The sequence below is a fragment of the Myotis davidii genome, unplaced genomic scaffold (assembly GCF_000327345.1).
Source record: "Myotis davidii unplaced genomic scaffold, ASM32734v1 scaffold199, whole genome shotgun sequence".
Taxonomy (NCBI): domain Eukaryota; kingdom Metazoa; phylum Chordata; class Mammalia; order Chiroptera; family Vespertilionidae; genus Myotis; species Myotis davidii.
The window spans coordinates 1,884,150-1,904,513 of record NW_006290680.1 but is presented as its reverse complement, the minus strand read 5'-3'; the positions used below and the strand labels follow the sequence as shown (position 1 = coordinate 1,904,513).

Genomic DNA, 20,364 nt, shown 5'->3' with positions numbered 1-20,364 from the left:
TGAACCTTTGCTTCCTCCGTCACTGAAGCAAGCAAGCCTCCCTCTTCGCGTCATCTGCCTGGCTGCCAGCCGCAGTTAATCTTGGCTGGCAGTTAATTTTCATATCTCCCTGATTAGCCAATGGGAAGGGTAGCAGTCATACGCCAATTATCATGTTTCTCTTTTATTAGATAAAGGATATGATTTTATATATTATTAACATACATTTTATACACACACACACACACACACACACACACACTAGAGGCCTGGGGCACGAATTCGTGCATGGGTGGGGCCCCTCGGCCTGGCCGGCAATCGGGACCAATCAGGGTGTCTTGCCCAGACAGGTTGGCCGGGCTGGGGGGTGGAGGGGCTGTGGGAGGTTGGCCAGCCAGTGGTGGGGCGGAGGGGCTGTGGGAGGTTGGCTGGCCACAGGACGTTGGCTGGCCATGGAGGTTGTCTGTGGGAGTGCACTGACCACCAGAGGGCAGCTCCTGCATTGAGCGTCTGCCCCCTGGTGGTCAGTGTGTATAATAGCACCTGGTCCACTGGTCGTTCTAGTCATTCAGTAGAATGTATATATCTATATATATCTATATATATAAAATTTGATTGTTTTCTTGGAACTAATGGATAGAGCTCTTCTCCCTGAAAATAAGATTCATATAACATAGCATGTAATAACTTCCATTGTTCAATAACAGTAAGTGGTGTTTTCATTTTATAATTTACCCCTTCCCCGGCAGAAACGTGTATACACGTTTTCACAAAATGTTCTTTTTTCAGTCGTCGACGAGTATACTTGTCTAAAACTTTACCTTCAAAAACCAGCTACATACGTACCATTCTAAATAATTTCATCTAGAAACTTTCTGAGGAAATACTATTCTTAACCACAAAAATGGGAAGAAAAAATAATTACAAACTGTTTTCATAACCAGCATCAAAAATACTATATAGAACCAAAATAAAAAAATTAGTCTGAAAAAGAAACATTTTTAACAAAAAAAATTGTTGGGGAAGGGGTTAAAGAAGTGAAATGTTCTAATGAGGCAGCTCTGGGTGGGTTCCTGAATGGCTACTGGGGGGCTGGTCACTAAAGACCAACCCATGATTAGAAGCTTGGAATTTTCAGCTGTACCCCTTATCCTTCGGAGAGGGGAGAAAGGCTAGAAATAGTTAAAATTGATCGTGCCTCATACCTCATGTCTATGTGAGGAAGTCTCATAAAGTGTCAAGTGTAGGGGATTTGGAGAGCTTCCAGGTTGGTGAACACATTCATGTGCTGGGAGGGTGATGCACCCCAGCTCCACAAGGAAGAAGCTCATGTGCTCAGGACCGTCCCAGAGCTTCTCAAATGTATCTCTCCCTCTGACTGTACATCTTTGTCCTTCATCAAACCGATAAACGTGCTTCCCTGGGTTCTGTGAGCCACTCTTGCAAATTAATTGAACCCAGGGAGTGGGTCATTGGAACCTCTAATTTATAGCTGGTTGGTTAGAAACATGGGTGACAATCTGGGATGGTGGCGTTGAAAGTGGGGTGGGGGGGCAGCCTGTCTTGTGGCACTGATCCCTTACCCTGTGGAATCTGCTGCTATCTCTGAGTAGATGGTGTCAGAATTGAGTTAAGTGCTGGTGTCCAAGAATTGTTTTTGTCGGAGGAGAAATGCTTGGTGACCAGAAGTGTCAGAAGTGAAGTGTTTTGTGTGAGTACTAAAGGGACTCACAGGAGAGGAACATTGTAAGAACTGGGTTTTCTCTGCACAGGAAGGTGGAAAACTGAGTTTTTTCCAACACAAGCACCAGTTTCTGTGCCTCAGCTTTTTACCCTCTTTGTTGTTGTTTTGTCTACTCAGAGCAGATTTTTCTCCCATCCAATAAGTTTAGTAACATCTTAGAAGAAAGGTTTTACCTTTTCTGATTTCTTTCTTTGATGGTTGCTTCTAGAAAGTTAAGCCCCAGAGTTTCTGATCATATAACCATTTGAGCTGTGAGTCAGCTGATAACTGTGGTTCAAAATGAGTAAAATTCAGTCAGTTCAGCTCTGCCTCCCTGTTTGAAGATCATCTCCTTTGTAGAGTGCATATCTTTATTGAGGAACTAGAGGCCTGGTGCACGAATTCATGCACGGGTTGGGTCTAGCCAGGGGAAGGGGCTGCCCCTGATTGAGGTGGGGGGGGTGATCAAGGGTGGGGCTGGTGAGGGAGGGGGCTATGGGCAGCCCCACCCCCTGGTGGAACTCCTGGTTGAAGTCCTGGTCGAAATCCTGGTTGAGGGGATAATTTGCATATTAGCCTCTTAGTATATAGGATTCTTAGGCTCCAGAGCAGTCAGTTGACCAGATTCTTTCTGTTTTTACATTCTAATAATTTATTAGAAGAAAGAAGACAATGAATAGACACCTTGTGCTTTGAACCCACTGGGCTTTATGTTAAGTAGGGGAAGAATATAAATGATAAGGGCAGAGACCATCTCTGACGCTTTGGACTAAGTCTCCATTCCTAGTTTTCTAAGAATACCTGGAGTGCTTCCCCTGTAATCCCAGAGCTTTCTAAATTACAGTCTCATGTATGGTGGACTTTGACCTGATCGATAAGGAAGCAGTTACTAAAATATTAATGCTTGATTTATTTTTCTGGTATATATTTAATGTGTCCTGTGTGCCTTGCTTTGTTTACAAGTCCTTTTGTTGGGAATGGGATAGTTGAGGAAGGAAAGTGTCATAGAAGTATCATCTACAGGCCCTATCTTTGAGGAGCTTTCAGGAGTTAGAGAAACAGCCTTGCAAGCATTCAAATAAAATTAAAAAATACAAGCAAACAAAAGAACCTAGTATAACTGTGTATAGGATAGCTGAAAGAATTTAGAAGATTAAGAGCATTCCATTTCTGTTCCAAGGAGTTCCTTGGAAGAGGTGAATATATTGAGCCAGGTATTAAAGGAATTAGTACATGAGAAAAAATGAAGCAAAAGGCCAGAATGCATTTAAATACATGTTCTTTGGGGGGTATTTTTAATTTTATGATGGTAGACTGAGCATACTTTTATTTTCTATTCATTAAATCTTAATGAAATGACTGGAAGAACAGAGGGAATACATTCTTCAAAGATGAGCAATGTTAGGAATTTCTGGATGAGAAAGGCCAGTGGTATCTTACTGATGGATAAATGCTGCGGAGGGAGTCCCAGCTCAGAGCACATGCAGGAGCTATGCTTGTGGCAGTGGTACAAGTGCTTCCTCCTTATAGTAGACCTGCAGGGACTATCTGCAGAGTGGCAGTGTGGTTTGTCAGCTCTAAGCTGAAGTCTGGCAATTGCTCTAGAGCCGTGGTTCCCAACGTGGGGCACACACCCTACAGGGGGGCAATTCGAGAATGAGTTATTAACAGTGATTTTTTTTAACAGTTTCTTAGTGTATTTCTTCCTTAGTACTTCAACTGTCCTTTCGTTCTTTTATTTTTCTCTTTCATGGATACCATGTTCTTTGGAAGCTTGTTTAGAGCAAGTTAATGGCCTTTTAGGTTTCCTCCACTGCCTAGGAGTTCACTTTTTGAATAGTAAGAATCATATGTCACGGGGAGGGGGGCATCAGATTTTAGAGATGCTTAGGTGGAGCATGTCCAATAAAAGGTTGGGAACCACTGCTCTAGGGATCTTGAGCAGTTTACTCTGGGGGAGGTTCTAGGGCTCCAAGTGGAGACTGACATCCACAAGAAGGGAGTCTAGGGGCACTAGCTTCTCTGCCTTTCCCTGCCCATAAACGGGAAGGGGAGGAGGAAGGGAGGGGGGAGGGGCAGCACCTATATGCATGTTCCCAGGCCTGGCCTCCCAGTCCAAGGCTTGTTGGAGAAAGTAACTTATTAGGCAGCAGATAGCCTCACCAGACGCCTGCATTTGTGTCAACCTCATTCATTTTAAGTAGAAACAGTTCACCAACGATCATGAGACTGTGAGGAAAGCAAGCAGCAAAGAAGAGGAAAAGAGAAATAAGCAGAACAGCTGTCTTCAGGAGAAACAAGTCAAAGAAAAGAACTTGTAAGATTTTAAGTTAGAATCCTCAGATCAAGATGAAGCTTTGTCTGCAAAACAAAAATGGGTTATGAAAAAGAAAGTTTAACAAGAAAAATTAATGAAAATTTAAAACATGGTTGCCTTGATTAAAATCAGCAAAAATATTGAGTAGAGGAAGAAGTGGGGAGATATGTAAGATCTAAATTCATTAACTTTCAAGTCAGGATGCCTGTAACTGGACTTCATGTGGATAAGTAAGGAACTAGAGGCGTGAGCGTATTTGGCGTTAGGGAGGTATCAGTGAAAAGCGATTCTGACTGGAAAGTGGGATTTATTTTAAAGGGACTGAGGACAGGGTGATTTGTTTCTCATTTTGTCTACAGCTGACTATATCTGCACCAAAACAATTAGGGGTTTTTTTGCATTTTTTTCTTTTAACCAATGTTCAAAAAACCTGTTCCCAACTCAGTTCTCTGGATATATAGGCTGAACTAATATGGGCATTAAGTAAAAGTTGAATTAATTTTGCAAATGAGCTCTTTGGGGGCAGTATCCCTGTTTTCAGTGTTGTACTCCTGGGAAGAAGATCAGAGCCTGTGGCAAGGCCTGGACTGGACGCTTCTCTGAAGAGTTGTTCCTAGGGTGGAGCAGTGGCTCTCGGGCTGGACTCCTCAGACCTATGCATGTCTGTGGGGCAGTGATTGCCATCATGAGCTGTTTTCAGTCATTCTGAGCTTGGGAATTGTGGCAACTCACTGTGGCAGTAATTGATTCTTATCTGCTAAGACTTTGATGGACATGTTATAAGATTTAATTGAAAAATGGGAAGAGTAATCTTTTTTCAAATAATGCAGTTTGTTTGGTAAATAAAAATTTTCATTACCGGAATCCATGGGAGCAAAGTAATAAAAAAAAATCATTGTAATACAGTGTTGTGACACATACCCAGACTTTTCTCCTCATACTCAGATCTAACACCCAGTTTCTAACTACCAATTTTAGCCTCTAGTAGTTTTATATATTTGAAGTTTCTTGCATGTCGTAAACACATGGTAAATGCTTTCTTTAAAGTGAGTATATGTTTTATTATAAAATCAAGGGTTTTTTTGTTTTAATTTTAAATATTTTTTTTATTGTTGATAGTGTTACAGAAAACTCCCATTTTCTCCCCCTTTACCCGCCTCCTTCCAGCCTCTACCCACCCCTCTAGGTCTTCACTGCCCTATTGCCCATGTCCATGGGCTATGCATAGAAGTACATAAGTTCTTTGGTTTATCTCTTCTCGCCCGCCCAGCACCACCATGACGTATGTCAGTCTGTTCCATGCCTGTAGGCTTCTGGTCTTATTTTGTTGGTCAATTCATTTTATTCATTAGATTCCACAAATAAGTGAGATCATGTGATATTTGTCTTTCTCAGATTTCACTTAGCATAATACTTTCCAGGTCCATCCATGCTGCCCCAAACGGTAAGAGATTCCTCTTTTTTAGAGCTAAGTGCTGGGCTCTGCTTTGCTGCTGACTTTGGGGCCTGTGCTGCTTTCAAACCTGTTTCTTCATCTGCAATAGATGACTCATCTGCTCTGCTCCCTCATGGAATTGCAGTTTTAACAGTTCAGTGAGGCTCAGAACACAAAAAGTGCTTTGTAGAATATAAATTGCTATACAGTTTTCTTAGTGAGAAGCCACATAACATGAGATACATATTCCTGTGAAAATTTAGCATCTTTTAAAACTGTTTCACCTGAGTCTCCTGTCCTGAACTGATAAGTGGAAGAAATTTTGCTTCCCCGCCCCCTGCTTGAGAGGGCAAACCTCTTATTCAAGGGTGTAATCCTCTAAAATGGCAGGACCCCTTGAGTTTCATTGCCTTCAGTTGGGCCAGAATAACTTTCATAACTTTCCTGATAGGTAGACCCGTCAGTCTTCAACCTGAGGAATTGAGGGTGGGCTGTTTGTGCTGACCAGTCATCACCGGCTGCTAGTCCTGCCACAGTTCATCATGCTGGATTTCCCTTCTCCAAACAAGGCCCTCGGTTCTCCTTTCCCCCGACACCGTCCAGTAACTCACTTGATGGAAAATATCCACGTTTCCCATTCTGTCATTTGCCAAGACTTACTGGTTCTACTTCAGCTGAATCTTTAAAATTATTTCCACCTTTGAGTTTTTATTGATTATATCTAGCCTAGGTCTTCATTGCCTCTTGTGTGAGCATACCATCATGGCCCTTTCTCACAGAATGAAGTTGAAATCTAAACTCTCTAGGCTGGTATCCCCCTGGTTTTTTTTCAGCTCTGTCACTTAGTACTTCTGTTCACTTCCCTGTCACCCCAGCCACACAGGCTGTCTTTTACTAAATGTGCTCTTAAAACTCTTCTATTTCCCAAAATGTCATGATGGTTAAAAGCATGTCTGGGTTCAAATCTTTTCTCTGCTGTTCACTAGTCATGTTACCCTGGAAATCTAACTGAACCTCATTGTGCCTACTGATAAAATGAGACTAATAAGACTAGTATCTGCCTTATAAGGTTGTTGTGAAAAGTAAAGGAGGTAATTCATGTAAAGGACTTAGAGAACTGTGTCTGCATGTATGGTTTATAAGTATTAGTTGTGATGATGATGAGGATGATGGTGATTGTGCCTGCATGTATTGTTATATAAGTATTAGCTATGATAACGATGTTTCCTATTTCTGTCAAATACATTTTCCCAAATCTCCCCAATGATAAGTAATCTAATCCATCCATTGATAAACTCCATTTGTCTATATATCCAATAAATATTTATTTAATACTTATGTATAAGGCATAAGGCGAATATACAACTTAACCAAATACATATTGTCCTCTAGGAAAAGTCGTCCATTCAGTGAATATTTATCGAGCAACTGCAGAGGATCCAGGCACTGTATGGTACTGAGCCCATGTCAGAGTTAATGACTAACTTTGGTGACAGATCAGAGTTTGAGTACCTTAAGGAAAGAACAGTTGAAATGCTTTGGCAGTGTAGAAAAGAGATTCTATGCGGTAGGAGGGTCAGGAAGGCTTTTTAGAGAAGATGTTGCCATCTTAGCAGGGTTGCAGAATGGGTGGACTTTGGACTGTGGCTCTGCATGGTCTTTGGAATTTTCATAATTGTAATCTCAAATCAGGGACAGTGTTGTCTTCATTTTTCATTTTTGAGTTTTTAGTACTCACTTTGGGTCTTATACATAGATTATTCTCAATAGAGGATGATGACAGATTAGGGAGATGTCTCTTCCCATGTAACTTAAAAGGAGATTGAAATTTGATGTTTCTCAATATCGGCAAAGCAAGTGCATTTCCTAGAGAAGACATTTATATAAACTGGAAGTGAGGTTTTTGGCAATGTTCATATTAAAGTGGGACCTTGTTTATCGAACTCAATTCGTTCCGGAAGGCTGTTCAAAAACCGAATCATTTTTTCCCATTAGAAATAATGTAAATTGAATGAATCTATTCCAGACCTCTAAATGATTCCATGTTTTAACCTTTCTTATATATACATGTCTATTGTACTGTTTAATCTATAAATACTTTAAAAACAAAAAGGACATGAAATATAAATGATAATTTAACAAAAAAGAAAAATGTACAGTAAAAAATAAAATATAGCAATAATTATAAGCAGCAACAAAACAAACAAAAAAAACCCACGAAAATATTCACAGCACAATATCCTGAGATTTTAGCAGTGGTAAACTGACTCATATTCGTGGATTCTCTGCTTTGTCACCTGAGAGATGCGTGACTGATCATACAGGTATCAGCATGAAAGGGTTGTCAGGTTGAGAAGTGAATTGTTTGAGATGGAAGACATTTGAGAAACAAGGTTCCACTGTATTTTATTTCTTATCACATTAATCATAGCCATAGGAGTCACAATAGGGGTGTAAAAAAGTGAATTCTGCATGGAAAGCTATTTCTTCCCATGTTTTTGTATATTTTGGGGAAGAAATTCTTTTAGATTTTCAGCTAAAGCCTACCCTGATCCAAGGATTCCAGGATGTGATATCATAACTTTGATCATATGAGAAATCTTAGTTTCAAAAACTACCCAACAGGTTTAATTCTGAATTTCTCCTTGTAGCAAGGAGCAAGGACCAACCCCAGTGGAGAAAAAGAAGAAAGGAAAAAGGAAAAGTGAAACCACAGTGGAGAGTTTAGAGCTGGATCAGGGCCTGCCGAACCCATCCCTGCGGAGTCCTGAGGAATCCACTGAGTCTACAGACAGCCAGGTACAGCTGTGACCCGGAGCCCTGGTGAAGGTTACGGCTGCTAGATGGGATCTTGCTGACGCGATCCTGTCACTCCTCTCCCTCTCAAGCCTACATCCCTTGTGCTCAGGCCTAGGCTGGGCTTTCATTGTTTTGGTGGGTAAGCACCAAAAGATCACACACCTTTTCCCTAGCATCCTGATCTTAGTATAATATTATTAATATGAAATAACCTCCCAGTTTTTTTAGTGGTGTTTGCTTCCTTCTTGGAAAGGAGCATATTTGGCTGCAGAGACTGAATGTGGAAAATGAAGTTGAGAGCTAAGCTAGGTAAGGCACAGGGCCCTGTTTTGCAATGTAAGTATGCATTTAGGACTCAAGGCTGGGCCAGTCTGCACAAGGACATTTTCATAGTCCTAGATGCTGGAAAAGTCAGGATGTATTTATTATGCCAAAATAGGAAGGAAAGTTTGGCCAAACATGAAAACAAGGAGTTGCCCACCTACATGCAGTTTCTGACAATATGCCAAGTGTGCCCATGCCCGTAGTAGGACATGACCTTGGTGAGATATGACCTTGGTCAGCATGTGCTCCCTGAGTGAAGCAACATGAGTCTCCCGTTTGAAGTGCTATCTCCTCTGATGCCCATAGCAGTTCATCTGAACTGTGCTGCTGCAGGGGACCATTGAAAGTAAGACCGACTCACTGTAACTTCAGTGCCATCTGGATCCTCATAGGTTTCTAGGTGATCTTCATTGTAGGAAAGTGTCAGCTCCTGATGTCATCGTGGTAATAAGTAGTGGTGTCTGGGGTGTCAGAGCCAACCCCCCCTCACTGCCTATAAATTTGGGCTTATGGCTGCTAGATATCTGATTGGCAGAGAAGAAAGCACATTGGGTTGATGGGAGTTGGCAGGGGGTTAAGTGTTTCTAGGATCGTGATCTGTATGTGGGACTAGGGGCAGCTTTCTATGTAGAACCCCTCATGTAAAGTTAAGCATCAGAGGTGACACAGCGAAGAAAGTGGGGGAAGGCTAAGAGAGGCTCAGGAGGTATCTTGTAGGAAATAAGAGAGGCGGGGTTTTGCTTTTGTTTTGTTTTGTAAGGTTTACGTACTTGAGAGTGAGCTAGCTGGTGAATGGTTCCCAGCGTGTTTCTGCTGCCTGGATGATGTGTATACAGAGATGAACCATGTGTTTTTATGTTGGAGGAAAGCCACTGGGCCACTTTGTTGCAGAATGTTGTCTCTAAAAGGTCACAAGCTGCTTAATTATAGACGAGTCCTCAGATGGTGACTCATGAGTCTTGTTTTGTCACACTTAAGATGTCTCATGTCTCCCTGTATTTCAAGGAGTATTATAAGATTCTAATAAAATTGGTATCATTTAATTTAGGAATTATGTAAGTTGGTGAATTTAAGCAAAGCCAAAATCAACTATTATATATCATTATCATAAAATCAGAGCTTCCAGCTAGTCTGGCTAGAAGGGACCTCAAAGATGATAGAGTTTACCTCCCATCCCTGTTTTACTGGAATAGAACCCAATTCTAGAAGGAGGTGAAAAGTCACTGCCGTTGAATAAAACATGCCTCACTGGATTCCAAGAGTACACCTTCTCAGTTCCCCCCAGTTTGGATCCCCTCCCTCAACTAGGTCCCATTTTGAGCGAATTTAGTTCTTAAAAGAGTTGTGTTTAAGGAGGACTCCTTTTGTAATGTAAGAAAAGTCTGCTTTGCATGTTAGTGAGTATAGTTGAGAGTATTCTTTTACAAGTTTTTGCCTTTGACTCACAGAGCTCTCTGATGTGTTTTCCTTGCAGAAGCGACGCTCTGGACGGCAAGTGAAGCGCAGAAAATACAACGAGGACCTGGATTTCAAAGTGGTGGATGACGATGGGGAAACAATCGCTGTTCTTGGAGCTGGCCGAGCATCTGCCCTCTCAGCTTCTACCCTGGCTTGGCAGGCAGAGGTACGCCTTTGCATGGGATGTTGGTCTACCTGATGGAGTTGTTCTGTGGCTATTTGCTAACACAAGTTAGATCATTTTAACTACTGCTTATAAAATTCAGACCCTCACTGTGCCAAGCAGGATCCTCTATTATTACACTATTTCACCAAATGCATTTTTCAGATAAATGACTTTTCCTTATCCCTCTCATGACACTGCAGCCAAAAGACTTGCTGTCTTTTAATGCCTCAACTAGCAGTTCTTTCCCACCTACTGGCCTTTGTATGTGTTGTCCCTTCTTCCTGGAATGCTCTTTACCATGTGCTTTACATTTCACATGACTGGTTCACCGTCTTTTAAAGTAGGTATCTGTCCCTCAGCCTAGTGATTCTGTATTTCACTCCTGTGTGTTTCCTTCATAGCACTTACTACACTTGTAATTTGGATTTATGATTTCATTTTGTTGTCTCTCTCACTAGAATGGAAAAGTCTGATATGTGATAAATAGTTGTTCGGTGAATAAAATCATGTGAACTAGTCATTACAGTTGGAACTTGTGTACTGAGAGTCCACCACAAGGCCAGGTCCTGGAATTCAAGGATGAGCATGAAGGGTTGGTCCCTGCCTCCCAGGAGCTTTAACACATTGCGTACTGCATAGAAATCTCTAAGACATACGCCAGGGACCGCACGTTTCTGGGCAAACTGCACATTGTTTATTTATTTATTTATTTTTTAAATATACCCTACTTTTTTAACGTATGGTACTGCGTAAAACATTTCCCTCTATGAAGAGGGACCAAACAAAATTTACATAAGTATCTAGATTCACTCCTTTTTCCATGGGCGTGAAAAACGAGAACACTCGTGAGCGGTCCTTAACAGATGGAACGCGAAACACGAGAAAACTCCTGAGCGGTACGAAATGTATTAACTAGGAGAAGGAGCGTATGGCTGACCTACTACCGTGATAAGCGCAGTCCTAGAAGTATGTGCTGGATACTGTAACTGCACAGAAGGAGGCATGGACAGGAACGGGAGGGCAGTCAGGGCTTTAGGTGGGGTAATGTCCAACATGAACTACAGCCCCAGAGCCTGGATGGCACCACAGGTTGTGGTATGATAGACAAGCGTCGCTGAGTGCTGCCATCTAGTTTGCGGAGTGCTGGGAGATGAGATCTGAGTGGTGGGTAGAACAAGTCACATAATGTAGATCCTTGGATGTCAGCTAAGGTATTTGGCCTTTATACTGTAGATCAGAGAGGGATAGGAGGCATCGATGGGCTCAAGCAGAGAAGCAGGATGGCCATATTTGCATTTTAGGACTTTCCACTGGCAGCAACATCAAGGAGGAAGAAGATAGCATTAGGACCTGATGCCCAGATGTTAGAAAGGAAGAACGGTAAATGTTGAAAAGGAGGAGGTCTGTGCCAAGGAGCTTATAGAGAAGAAACTAGAAGCAAATGGAGAAGCAGGCTGAGCATGTAGGAGAGGCATCATTGCCAGCAGCACATTCTGGCTATCTGTTGGTTCGGAATCACTGTTGCTGACTTGGCAGAATTCACGCTCTGCATGTGCTGCAGCAGCACAAATACCTGTCCTTTCTCCTGGGCGCCGGCGTGGCTCACTGAAGCCGATAATCCTTTATCTATTGAAACCACCTGGCCTCCAATTTGAAGCAATTTTACATAACTTCACATGTCCTTTCACTCTCTTGGCATGGAAGGTAGCTAGAAACAGGGTCATTCTTCCTTTTTTAATCAAGAAAGAGGCACAGAAAGACCCAGGTCATAGAATTATATAGTAGGTGTTGATCAGTGACCAGCAAGCACTAAGATTTGGTTTCATGTGGAATATAAGACTTAATAGGAATAATAATTGACGTATTGTCATTGTAGTACTTTTCAAGCAAATAGTTAAGAGTAGCCCTCACAGACTGCTGTGCATTGATAGGATTATATTGCTTTATAATGGGTTTTTCTTCCTTGGAGATTTTATGGTTGGTTTGGTTTTTCAAAAACTATAAGGGAGCCCCAGCCGGCATGACTCAGTGGTTGAGGAGGTCATGGGTCGTCGATTCCTGGTTGGGGCACATGCCCGGAGTTGTGGGCTCGATCCCCAGTGTGGGGCATGCAGAAGACAAGCCAATCAATGATTCTCTCTTATCATTGATGTTTCTCTCTCTCCCTCTCCCTTCCTTTCTGAAATCAATAAAAATATATTTTTTTAAAAATCAATAAGATATTTTATTTTCTCCTCCTAGCCATTTAGCCTAAGTCATTAACTATATTTCAGTTATTGTTACGACTTCTCTCCTGGTACCTGAAGGGCAGAATTAGCTGATCTGACAGAAACAATTCAGGAAATTGTATGAATCTTAAAGCTCTTTTTATCCTCTTAAGGATACAGCAAAGAGAGGGAAATATATGGTGAAATACAAGATAGAATCTGAATTTTCATTAATTATGCCTCAAGAATTGTTACTAAATTTAAGCAAGAAAGAGGCCTGATAAGAGTTTTGGTGCTGATGTTCAGAAAAGCAACCAGACCATAGGCCTAGCCCAGCAACCAGGGCAGACCAGATAGCTTGCAAGGGGGGTTGAGTGGGTTTCAAAATCAGTGCTCCATAAAGCCCTGGCTGCTGCAGGACCAAAACAGCTTCACTTTCATCTGTTGGGCTTCCTGGTGAGGTGTGAACAAAGATTTCCCGGGCTAATGCAAAGCTTAAAAGCCTTGGATCTCATCTTGGATTCCAGGCAATCCTCAAAGCATCCAGTGGCACAGAAAATCAGTTGAAGAAGATGAGGCTCTCTTTCATCTTTCTCTCAAGGCCCTTTGGATGGTGTCTGCTTGCTTGCTGGCTTTAGTTTGGGGCAGAGAAGGGTGTGGAAAAGGCATAAAAAAGGCCCCGCTGGCACCTGTTGACAATTCTATGCTATCTCTTATCAGCATGCTCAGCCCAATTCTGTGGCTGCTGGCCCCTGTCCCAGCCCCAGATTGCAACCTCAGTATTGGTTACCTAGTGGTGAGTTGCTAAAAACATCTTTACACATGATTCATTCTAGTTCAAGACTGGCAGATTAGCACAGCCTGATTTAGAGTCCAGAGGACAGTCCCCTTACTAGGAGCTGGGATTCAGGGGCTGGAAATAAGTTTCCACCCTGACATGAAATCCTTGTTTTCCTATTCTTTGTCACATGGATGTTAGTACTTGGAACAGAGAGAACTTTCACAATTGTACATTTACAGGGTACAGATTTTTACAAGATTGTCTCAGGTTTTGCCTCCTACAATTTGTATGGTTTGTATGATTTTGCCTTTTGGAACAAAAGGACTTTAATTTGAATGAGGTTCAACTCATGGTGCTCCCCTGTGCCTCACCACTGTGTCTTTGCAGACAGCCCTTCTGATTTGGCCTTTTCCTGTGCCTGGCAGGTTGAGCTCAGTTATTGCCTCCCCCAGCAAGCTCCCTACTCCCTCCCCCTGAGCTGGGGATAAGTTCCTCTCTCCTATGCTCCCACAGCATTCTCCTATGATTAACTTTTTCATTGTCCTTTAAACACCTGCCAGTTTTTGCTTTCCTTCTAAACCAGCAGTTTTCAACTTTTTTCTAATAGCACTCATAAACTAATTACTAAAATTCTGCAGCCCACCAAAAAATACACTGTATTTTGCCTGAACAACAACAAAAAAAAATAGGTGTAATTTGGTTCATTTACAATGGAAGGCTATTGTTGTGTTAACTGTTGTCATTTTTTTAATTTGACAATCTAAATAAAAAGAGGTCAGTGTCCCTGACTAAATAGTCAGGTATTATTGCATGTTTCAAAATTTCTTGCAGCAGAGCAGTTGAAAATCGCTGTTCTAAACCATGAACTATTTAAGGATAGGGCTTGTATTTTTTTTCTTCTTCTCTGTATCTCTCAGGCATGAATTTCAATAAAGTAAGATTTACATGAATTCCCAGGAACTATTCAGGCAAAAACTCACTTATGGCACTTTCCAGCCTCTGTTTTGTGGTGTCACAACTGTTTATTTATTATTACCAAAGTCAGGAGTCAGTTGGCATCCATATCCCACTTGTCCAGAGCCTGTGACTCTTCAGATTTGTCAGTGCCTCTGTCACACTGTTCTGAATATTACTCCCCATTGTTCCCTCAGTCAGATTATAACCTTGCAAAAGAAGTGTCACTTTTTAGTTTAGCATAATGTTCACCTAACATAGGTAGTACCAACGTAAAGACTTGTACTGAGTTATACTTACATATTTATTTAATATATGAATAGTAAATAAATATGCTTAAAACCCATTATGTAAACAGGTATGATTTTTAACTCCTGGGTTAGAAAAACAAGAATGAGATATTTTTCTTTTTTCTCTCAGCCTCTTGTTTTCTCCATTTCTTTATACTGGCATATTTTTCCCATTGGTATTCATTTACTTCTTGCTCCAAGCAGACACTCTAGCCTGCAAACAGACCCCTTGGCAAAAATGACTTGGTGCTCTTTGGCATTTGGCACTGCTCTAGTTTTGTACCAGCTTCCATGATTCAGTGCTTTGGCTCCTATCCACTTGGCCTGGGTGGATGATCTCGATTCTTCCTATTTCTTCATTGGCTACAACCACCATTTCCCACCCTGAATCTTTCTTCAGATCATCTCCTGTACTTGTTTCCTCTTGGTTTCTGCTGCTACCCATGTGCTGAGGCCAGTGTTCAGGTTATTGCAGTATGCACTTGTATAGTTTCCTGCTGCAGTCTCTGTCCTCCTAATCCATTACCAAACTAATTTTCCCACAATACCAGGGAAAGTTTGGTGTTTCTCAGTGTCCTGCTCAAGAATCTAAGCTGGTTACTTCTTAACTCCTTTAAAAGGTTGAAACTCCTGCCTGATTTTTAAAAAAATGTGGCTGCACCTGTTTACCCTCATTTATTTCCATTCCTCATTGTGTATAATGCTTTTGCTCTACTGAGACTGGTTACTGAGTGTTCCAAATATGCATCCTACTCCCCATAGACTCCTTCTTTCATCCTTTGGGTTCATTTTGGCTTTCCTTCCTGTTTACTGACCTCTTATGAACCACCATTCTTTTGGGCCCAACTAACACCATCTATTCTGTGAATTCCAAGCTGTTCTTGCCTTCTGCATTCTGGTTAGCTTATGGTTACTATCACACTAATTAGCTTTATCCTGGGACATCTAAGAAAAATCTGTTTAATTTTGCTTGAATGAGTGTAAACCCCTGAAACTGGGCATCTTGCTTGATGCTACTTTTGTATTTCCTTGACACTTGGGGAATACTTGATGATTTGAAAAGGTGATGTGCTTCTTGTTATAGTCTCTCCTTATGGTTAGTTAAATAGAAGTAAATCAGGTGGTTGGTTGAAGTTGGGAGCAAATAGGTTTGAAAATGTTTGAAATTTTTTCTAAGAAAAGCTGTTTAATTATGTGAGTCTCTGACATGAATGTGAATGAATTAAAATGGTCTTCTTTGAAGGATGATTTGAGAAAATTCCAAGCAGTTGAGAACAGATGGTTGTTATAGAAGTGTGCTTGGCAAGCAGATTTAGTTTATATCTGTGTGTATCTGTATACACTAAGTGTTTATACACACATGATCTTGCTTTTATGCACAATCTCTGTTTAGGAAAAAAAAAATCTTGATTTCCCAATTTCCTTCCTATTTTAATGCGTATTTTAGAAATGCTGCTCTCCTTTCCTTTTATTAGGGTAGAGTAAGAACCTGTTTTCAGTATTTTGATGATGACCATTGATTTTTTTAACCCTTGCCAAAAAAATAAATTGAAAATTTATTTCAAATTTCTTAATTTTTTACTTGAAAATTTTCTATAATTAAGAATGTTTTAAGTCCTCCATCCTTTTAGTAGTCAGAATAAAGCCTTGTGCTTTCTTCATCCATGTGTTACTGTTTCCTTGGATTTGGTCCTAGTTAAAAACTCTGAATAGCAATCAAAATTCTACCCTCAGAAACCATCTTTTCCTGTTTTCCATGGTAGGTAAGAATAAGAGCATATTTGAATCTGGTAGTGAGGAAGAGGCAGTTGTTCCTCTCAGTATGTGTGAGTGCTTGCTGGCTATTCTAGTCTGGATTATGCAGACTTAGCAGTAGGCTGGAAAGGTAGTTGGCAATTATGACACTTCAGTGCTGGCTAGCAGAGGTCTAACTCAGGTGTCACTGTATTTCCCAAGCCTCTGCTCATTTTCCCACATGCTCTGGCTTCTGAGGTCCCATAGCACTTGCTTTATACTGTTACCAAGTTGTATAACAAAAATCTCTTGACATTATTTATTCAAAATATATTTATTGAGCACCTACCATATGCCAAGTAGTGTTCGAGATAACATCAAGAAACAAAAGACACAAAAATGTCTGCCCTCGTGAAGGGAGCCTACAGCAAATGAAGAAGAAGCCTGCAGCCAACACACCACCAACCTCTCCCTCCAGATATTTGCCAGATTTTGAACCCATGTGTGATGTGAAGCCAAACATGAGTTCAAAACTTCCAAAGGGTAAAACTTTCTAGGGAATGGCTGCTAGTAAACCTAAAAATAAGAAAATTGTGTAGTCAGTGGTGGTAAGTGCTATGGGGAAAAAAATTAGAATAAGAGAGTGATAAGGATTTCAAGAATGGGGATTACAGTTTTAAACAAGGTGGTCAGTGTGGACTATAAAGGTAACATTTGAACAAAGAATTGGAGGAAGTCAAGAAGCAAGGGGGTTATGTAGGGGTGCAGAGCACACCAGGCAGAGGGAATAGCCTATGCAAAGTCCCTGAGGTAGAAGCATGCCTGTATATATGAGGAACAGGCAAGGAGACCTTAAAGGTAACAAGATGAGATGGGAGACTGGGTACAGATACTGTAGAGTTTTGTAGACTTTTGGAAGATCTTTGACTTTATTGTTATTATTTTTTCTTTTTTTATTGATTTTTAGAGAGAGAGGAAGGGAGAGGGAGAGAGAGAAATATCAACATGAGAGCAAAACATCAGTCGGCTGCCTCCTGCACGCCCTCTACCAGACCAAGCCCACAACCCAGATATGTGCCCTGACTGGGAATCAACCAGCAATCTTTCTGTGCATGGGACGATGCTCAACCAACTGAGCCACACCAGCCATGGCTTATTCTGAGTTAGAGAAATATTTTAAGCAGTTTAAGCAAAAGGTGTCATAATAAAAAGGACCCTTGTGAATGTTTGAGAACAGAGTAACAGGGCAACTAGTGAGGAGGCTCTTGGGAATAATCTGGGTGAGAAAAAAAGTTGGTTTAGATCAGGGTATAAGCAGTGGAAATGGTGAGAAACGGTTGGATTCTGAACATATTTTGAAGGAAGAGCCAACAAGATTTCTTTGCTAATCAGAAATACATAACGAGCTCTTGCAAATCAAAACAGAGGACAATTTTAAAAATAGGCAAGTGACTTGAATAGGAGCTTCACAAAGAGGATATCCACGTGGCCAATAAGCATATGAAAAGGTTTTCAGCAGCCACAGTTATCAGGGAAATGTGAATTAAAGAGACAATAATATTACATATCCACTAGCTGACTAAAATTTTAAAGACTGACAATATCAAGTCAGGTGAACCATCCGTACCTTGCTTGTGGCTGTAAAAAATGTTGAGATCACTTTGGAAAAAATTTTGACAGTATCTGTTAAAAACCCAACATATAATAGTTTAGTAATTCCACTCCTATGTATGTATCCAAGATATCTGAGTGGAAAGACATACGTGAACATTGGAAGCAACCCAAATATTCCTCAACAGTAAAATGGATAAATAAATGTTGGTGTATTTATAAAACAAAATACTACACAGTAATACAGAATAATAAACCATGTACTATAACGATTCAATTTATATAAAGTTTAATAAAAAACAAAACTAATTAATAGTGGTAGAAGTCTGAATAGTGGTTACTTCCCATGAGAGCACAAGGGTTTTCCAGAATGTTGGAAATGTTATATAACTTGCTCTGGATGGTACTTAACACAAGTGTGTATGTGTATATGTAAAAATCCATCAACTGAATACTTGAGGTCCCTGCATACTATATGTATGATGCCATACCCAGTAACTTTTAAAGCATTATGTTAGCATGTCTGGTCATTCCTTGATGATGAAGATTATAACTCATTTATTTCTGTAAGACCAGTGCATAAACTTAAGAGACACTCAGTAAATAATATGGAAGGAAATTAGGAAGGAAGTAGGAAGTTAGGAAAGAAATTGGTTCAGTAATCTAGTTTCTCTTAACCTAGCACCTGCCGGCTTGCCATAGAGCACTGTTTGTTGGCTACAGGGTCGGGGTAGTGATCTTTACTGCTCAAGAAAATACGTTTAGCTCTGGCTGGTGTGGCTCAGTTGGTTGGACGACATCCCGTGCACTGAAATGTTGTGGATTCAATTCCCAGTCAGGGCACATACCTGGTTCCTGGCTTAGAAGGGTTTGTGTAGGAGACAGTCAATTGATGTTTCATTCTCACATTGATTTTTCTCTCTTCCTCTCTCTCTCTGAAAAATCAATAACAAATGTTAAAAAAAGGAAAGAAAGAAAGAAAGAGAGAGAACACCTTGCTTTGGCCCTTTTCTGTTAGCCAGGCTGATAGTATAGGATAGGTCCAAGGATATGGAGAAGGGGGAGACTTTTTAATTACATGATGTAGATTAAGAATAATAACAGTCTACAGTCTGTGGTCCTTGTGAGTTTGATGCTTTATTTCCTATTAAAGCATGAGACAATACTACACATCCATTAGAATGGCTAAAATTGTGAAGACTGACACTATAAAGTCTCTTTCTCTCTTTCTCTTCAACAGTTCAACAAATATTTGTTGGGACTCTCTTCCAATTCAACAAATATTTGTTGGTCACTCACTGTTGCCTGGCATTTTTGAGGTATCGAGCAACATCAATGAATAAAACAAATAAGAATCTCTGCCCTCAAAAGGTTTATATCGAATGGGAGAAGACAAGCAGTAAGCAATAAACTGCCTCCTCCTTTCCTAACTTGTGCTTAAGAATCAAACAGAACAAATACTTAGACAGAAAAACAAAAGCTTCTTCCTGTTGTATGGTAGGCATAGTTCACTTGCCTTCTTGTTGAGCTGTGGGAAGAAGACTTGTCATTTTGGATTAACTTCTGCATGGCACCTAGCACAATGCCATGTGTCTGGGGGGACGTAATATTTGTAACCTTTGGGAGCATCTGTCTGCGCCTGCTGATTTCCATATTTTTTTCCTACCATCTGCCCTCCTAATTTTTTGTAAACTATCACTTTTCTGGGAAAAGCTTGATTTTACGATCTGAGAAAATACAAGTTTTCTGTAGTGGTATGGCTTTGTGACAACCGAACCCTAGAATGGGTAGACAGTGATACGCAGAATATACCGTCCTTATTGGAACTTTCTGATCAGGCACCCAAATACTAGGTGTACCGGTTAGTAATGCAGATTTTGTAATTAAAGAAAACACGGTAATTTCAAGAGAAACATCGAAAGTGCTTTATTCAAAGTAATGTCCATCGCTAGCTACACATTTCCCCATCTTTCAGGTAATTTGAGGATACCGTACCAATAGAACTTTTCTTGTTTTGAGGCAAACCATTCAGAGACCCTATTTTCCAATTCTTTGTACGTTTTGAAGTGCTGCTCAGAAAGTGTATGTGCCATCGATCAGAACAAGTGGTAATCTAAAGGAGCAAAGGTCTGATGAATACGGAGGGTGAGTTAATACTTCCCAGGCAAGATCTTTTTTTATATATATTTTATTGATTTTTTTACAGAGAGGAAGGGAGAGGGATAGAAAGTTAGAAACATCGATGAGAGAGAAACATCGATTCAGCTGCCTCCTGCCCACTCCCTACTGAGGATGTGCCCACAACCAGGGTACATGCCTTTGACTGGAATCAAACCTGGGACCATTCACTCTATCCATTGAGCCAAACCGGTTAGGGCCCAGGCAAGATCTTTTAACATGTCTTTAACTGGTTTTGAAGTGTGTGATGGTGCGTTATCATGAAGCAAAATTACTTTGCCATGTCTTCTGGCCCATTCTGGTCTTTTCATGATCAAAGCATGATTCAAATGGATTATTTGTTGTCAGTAGTGATCAGTATTAATGGTTTCACCTGGTTTTAGAAGCTCATAATACACCACACTTCTT

The 20,364-nt window shown here is 40.7% G+C and overlaps 1 protein-coding gene across 1 annotated transcript in view; it reads left to right on the top strand.

The window, feature by feature from the left end:
* Positions 1-20,364, top strand: part of CHD6 (chromodomain helicase DNA binding protein 6) — a 127,364-nt gene that overhangs the window by 9,990 nt on the left and 97,010 nt on the right. The window contains exons 3-4 of the mRNA XM_015563946.1: positions 8,106-8,253; positions 10,052-10,201. Of these exons, the coding sequence (XP_015419432.1) occupies positions 8,106-8,253; positions 10,052-10,201 (298 nt within the window). The remainder of the gene's footprint in view (positions 1-8,105; positions 8,254-10,051; positions 10,202-20,364) is intronic.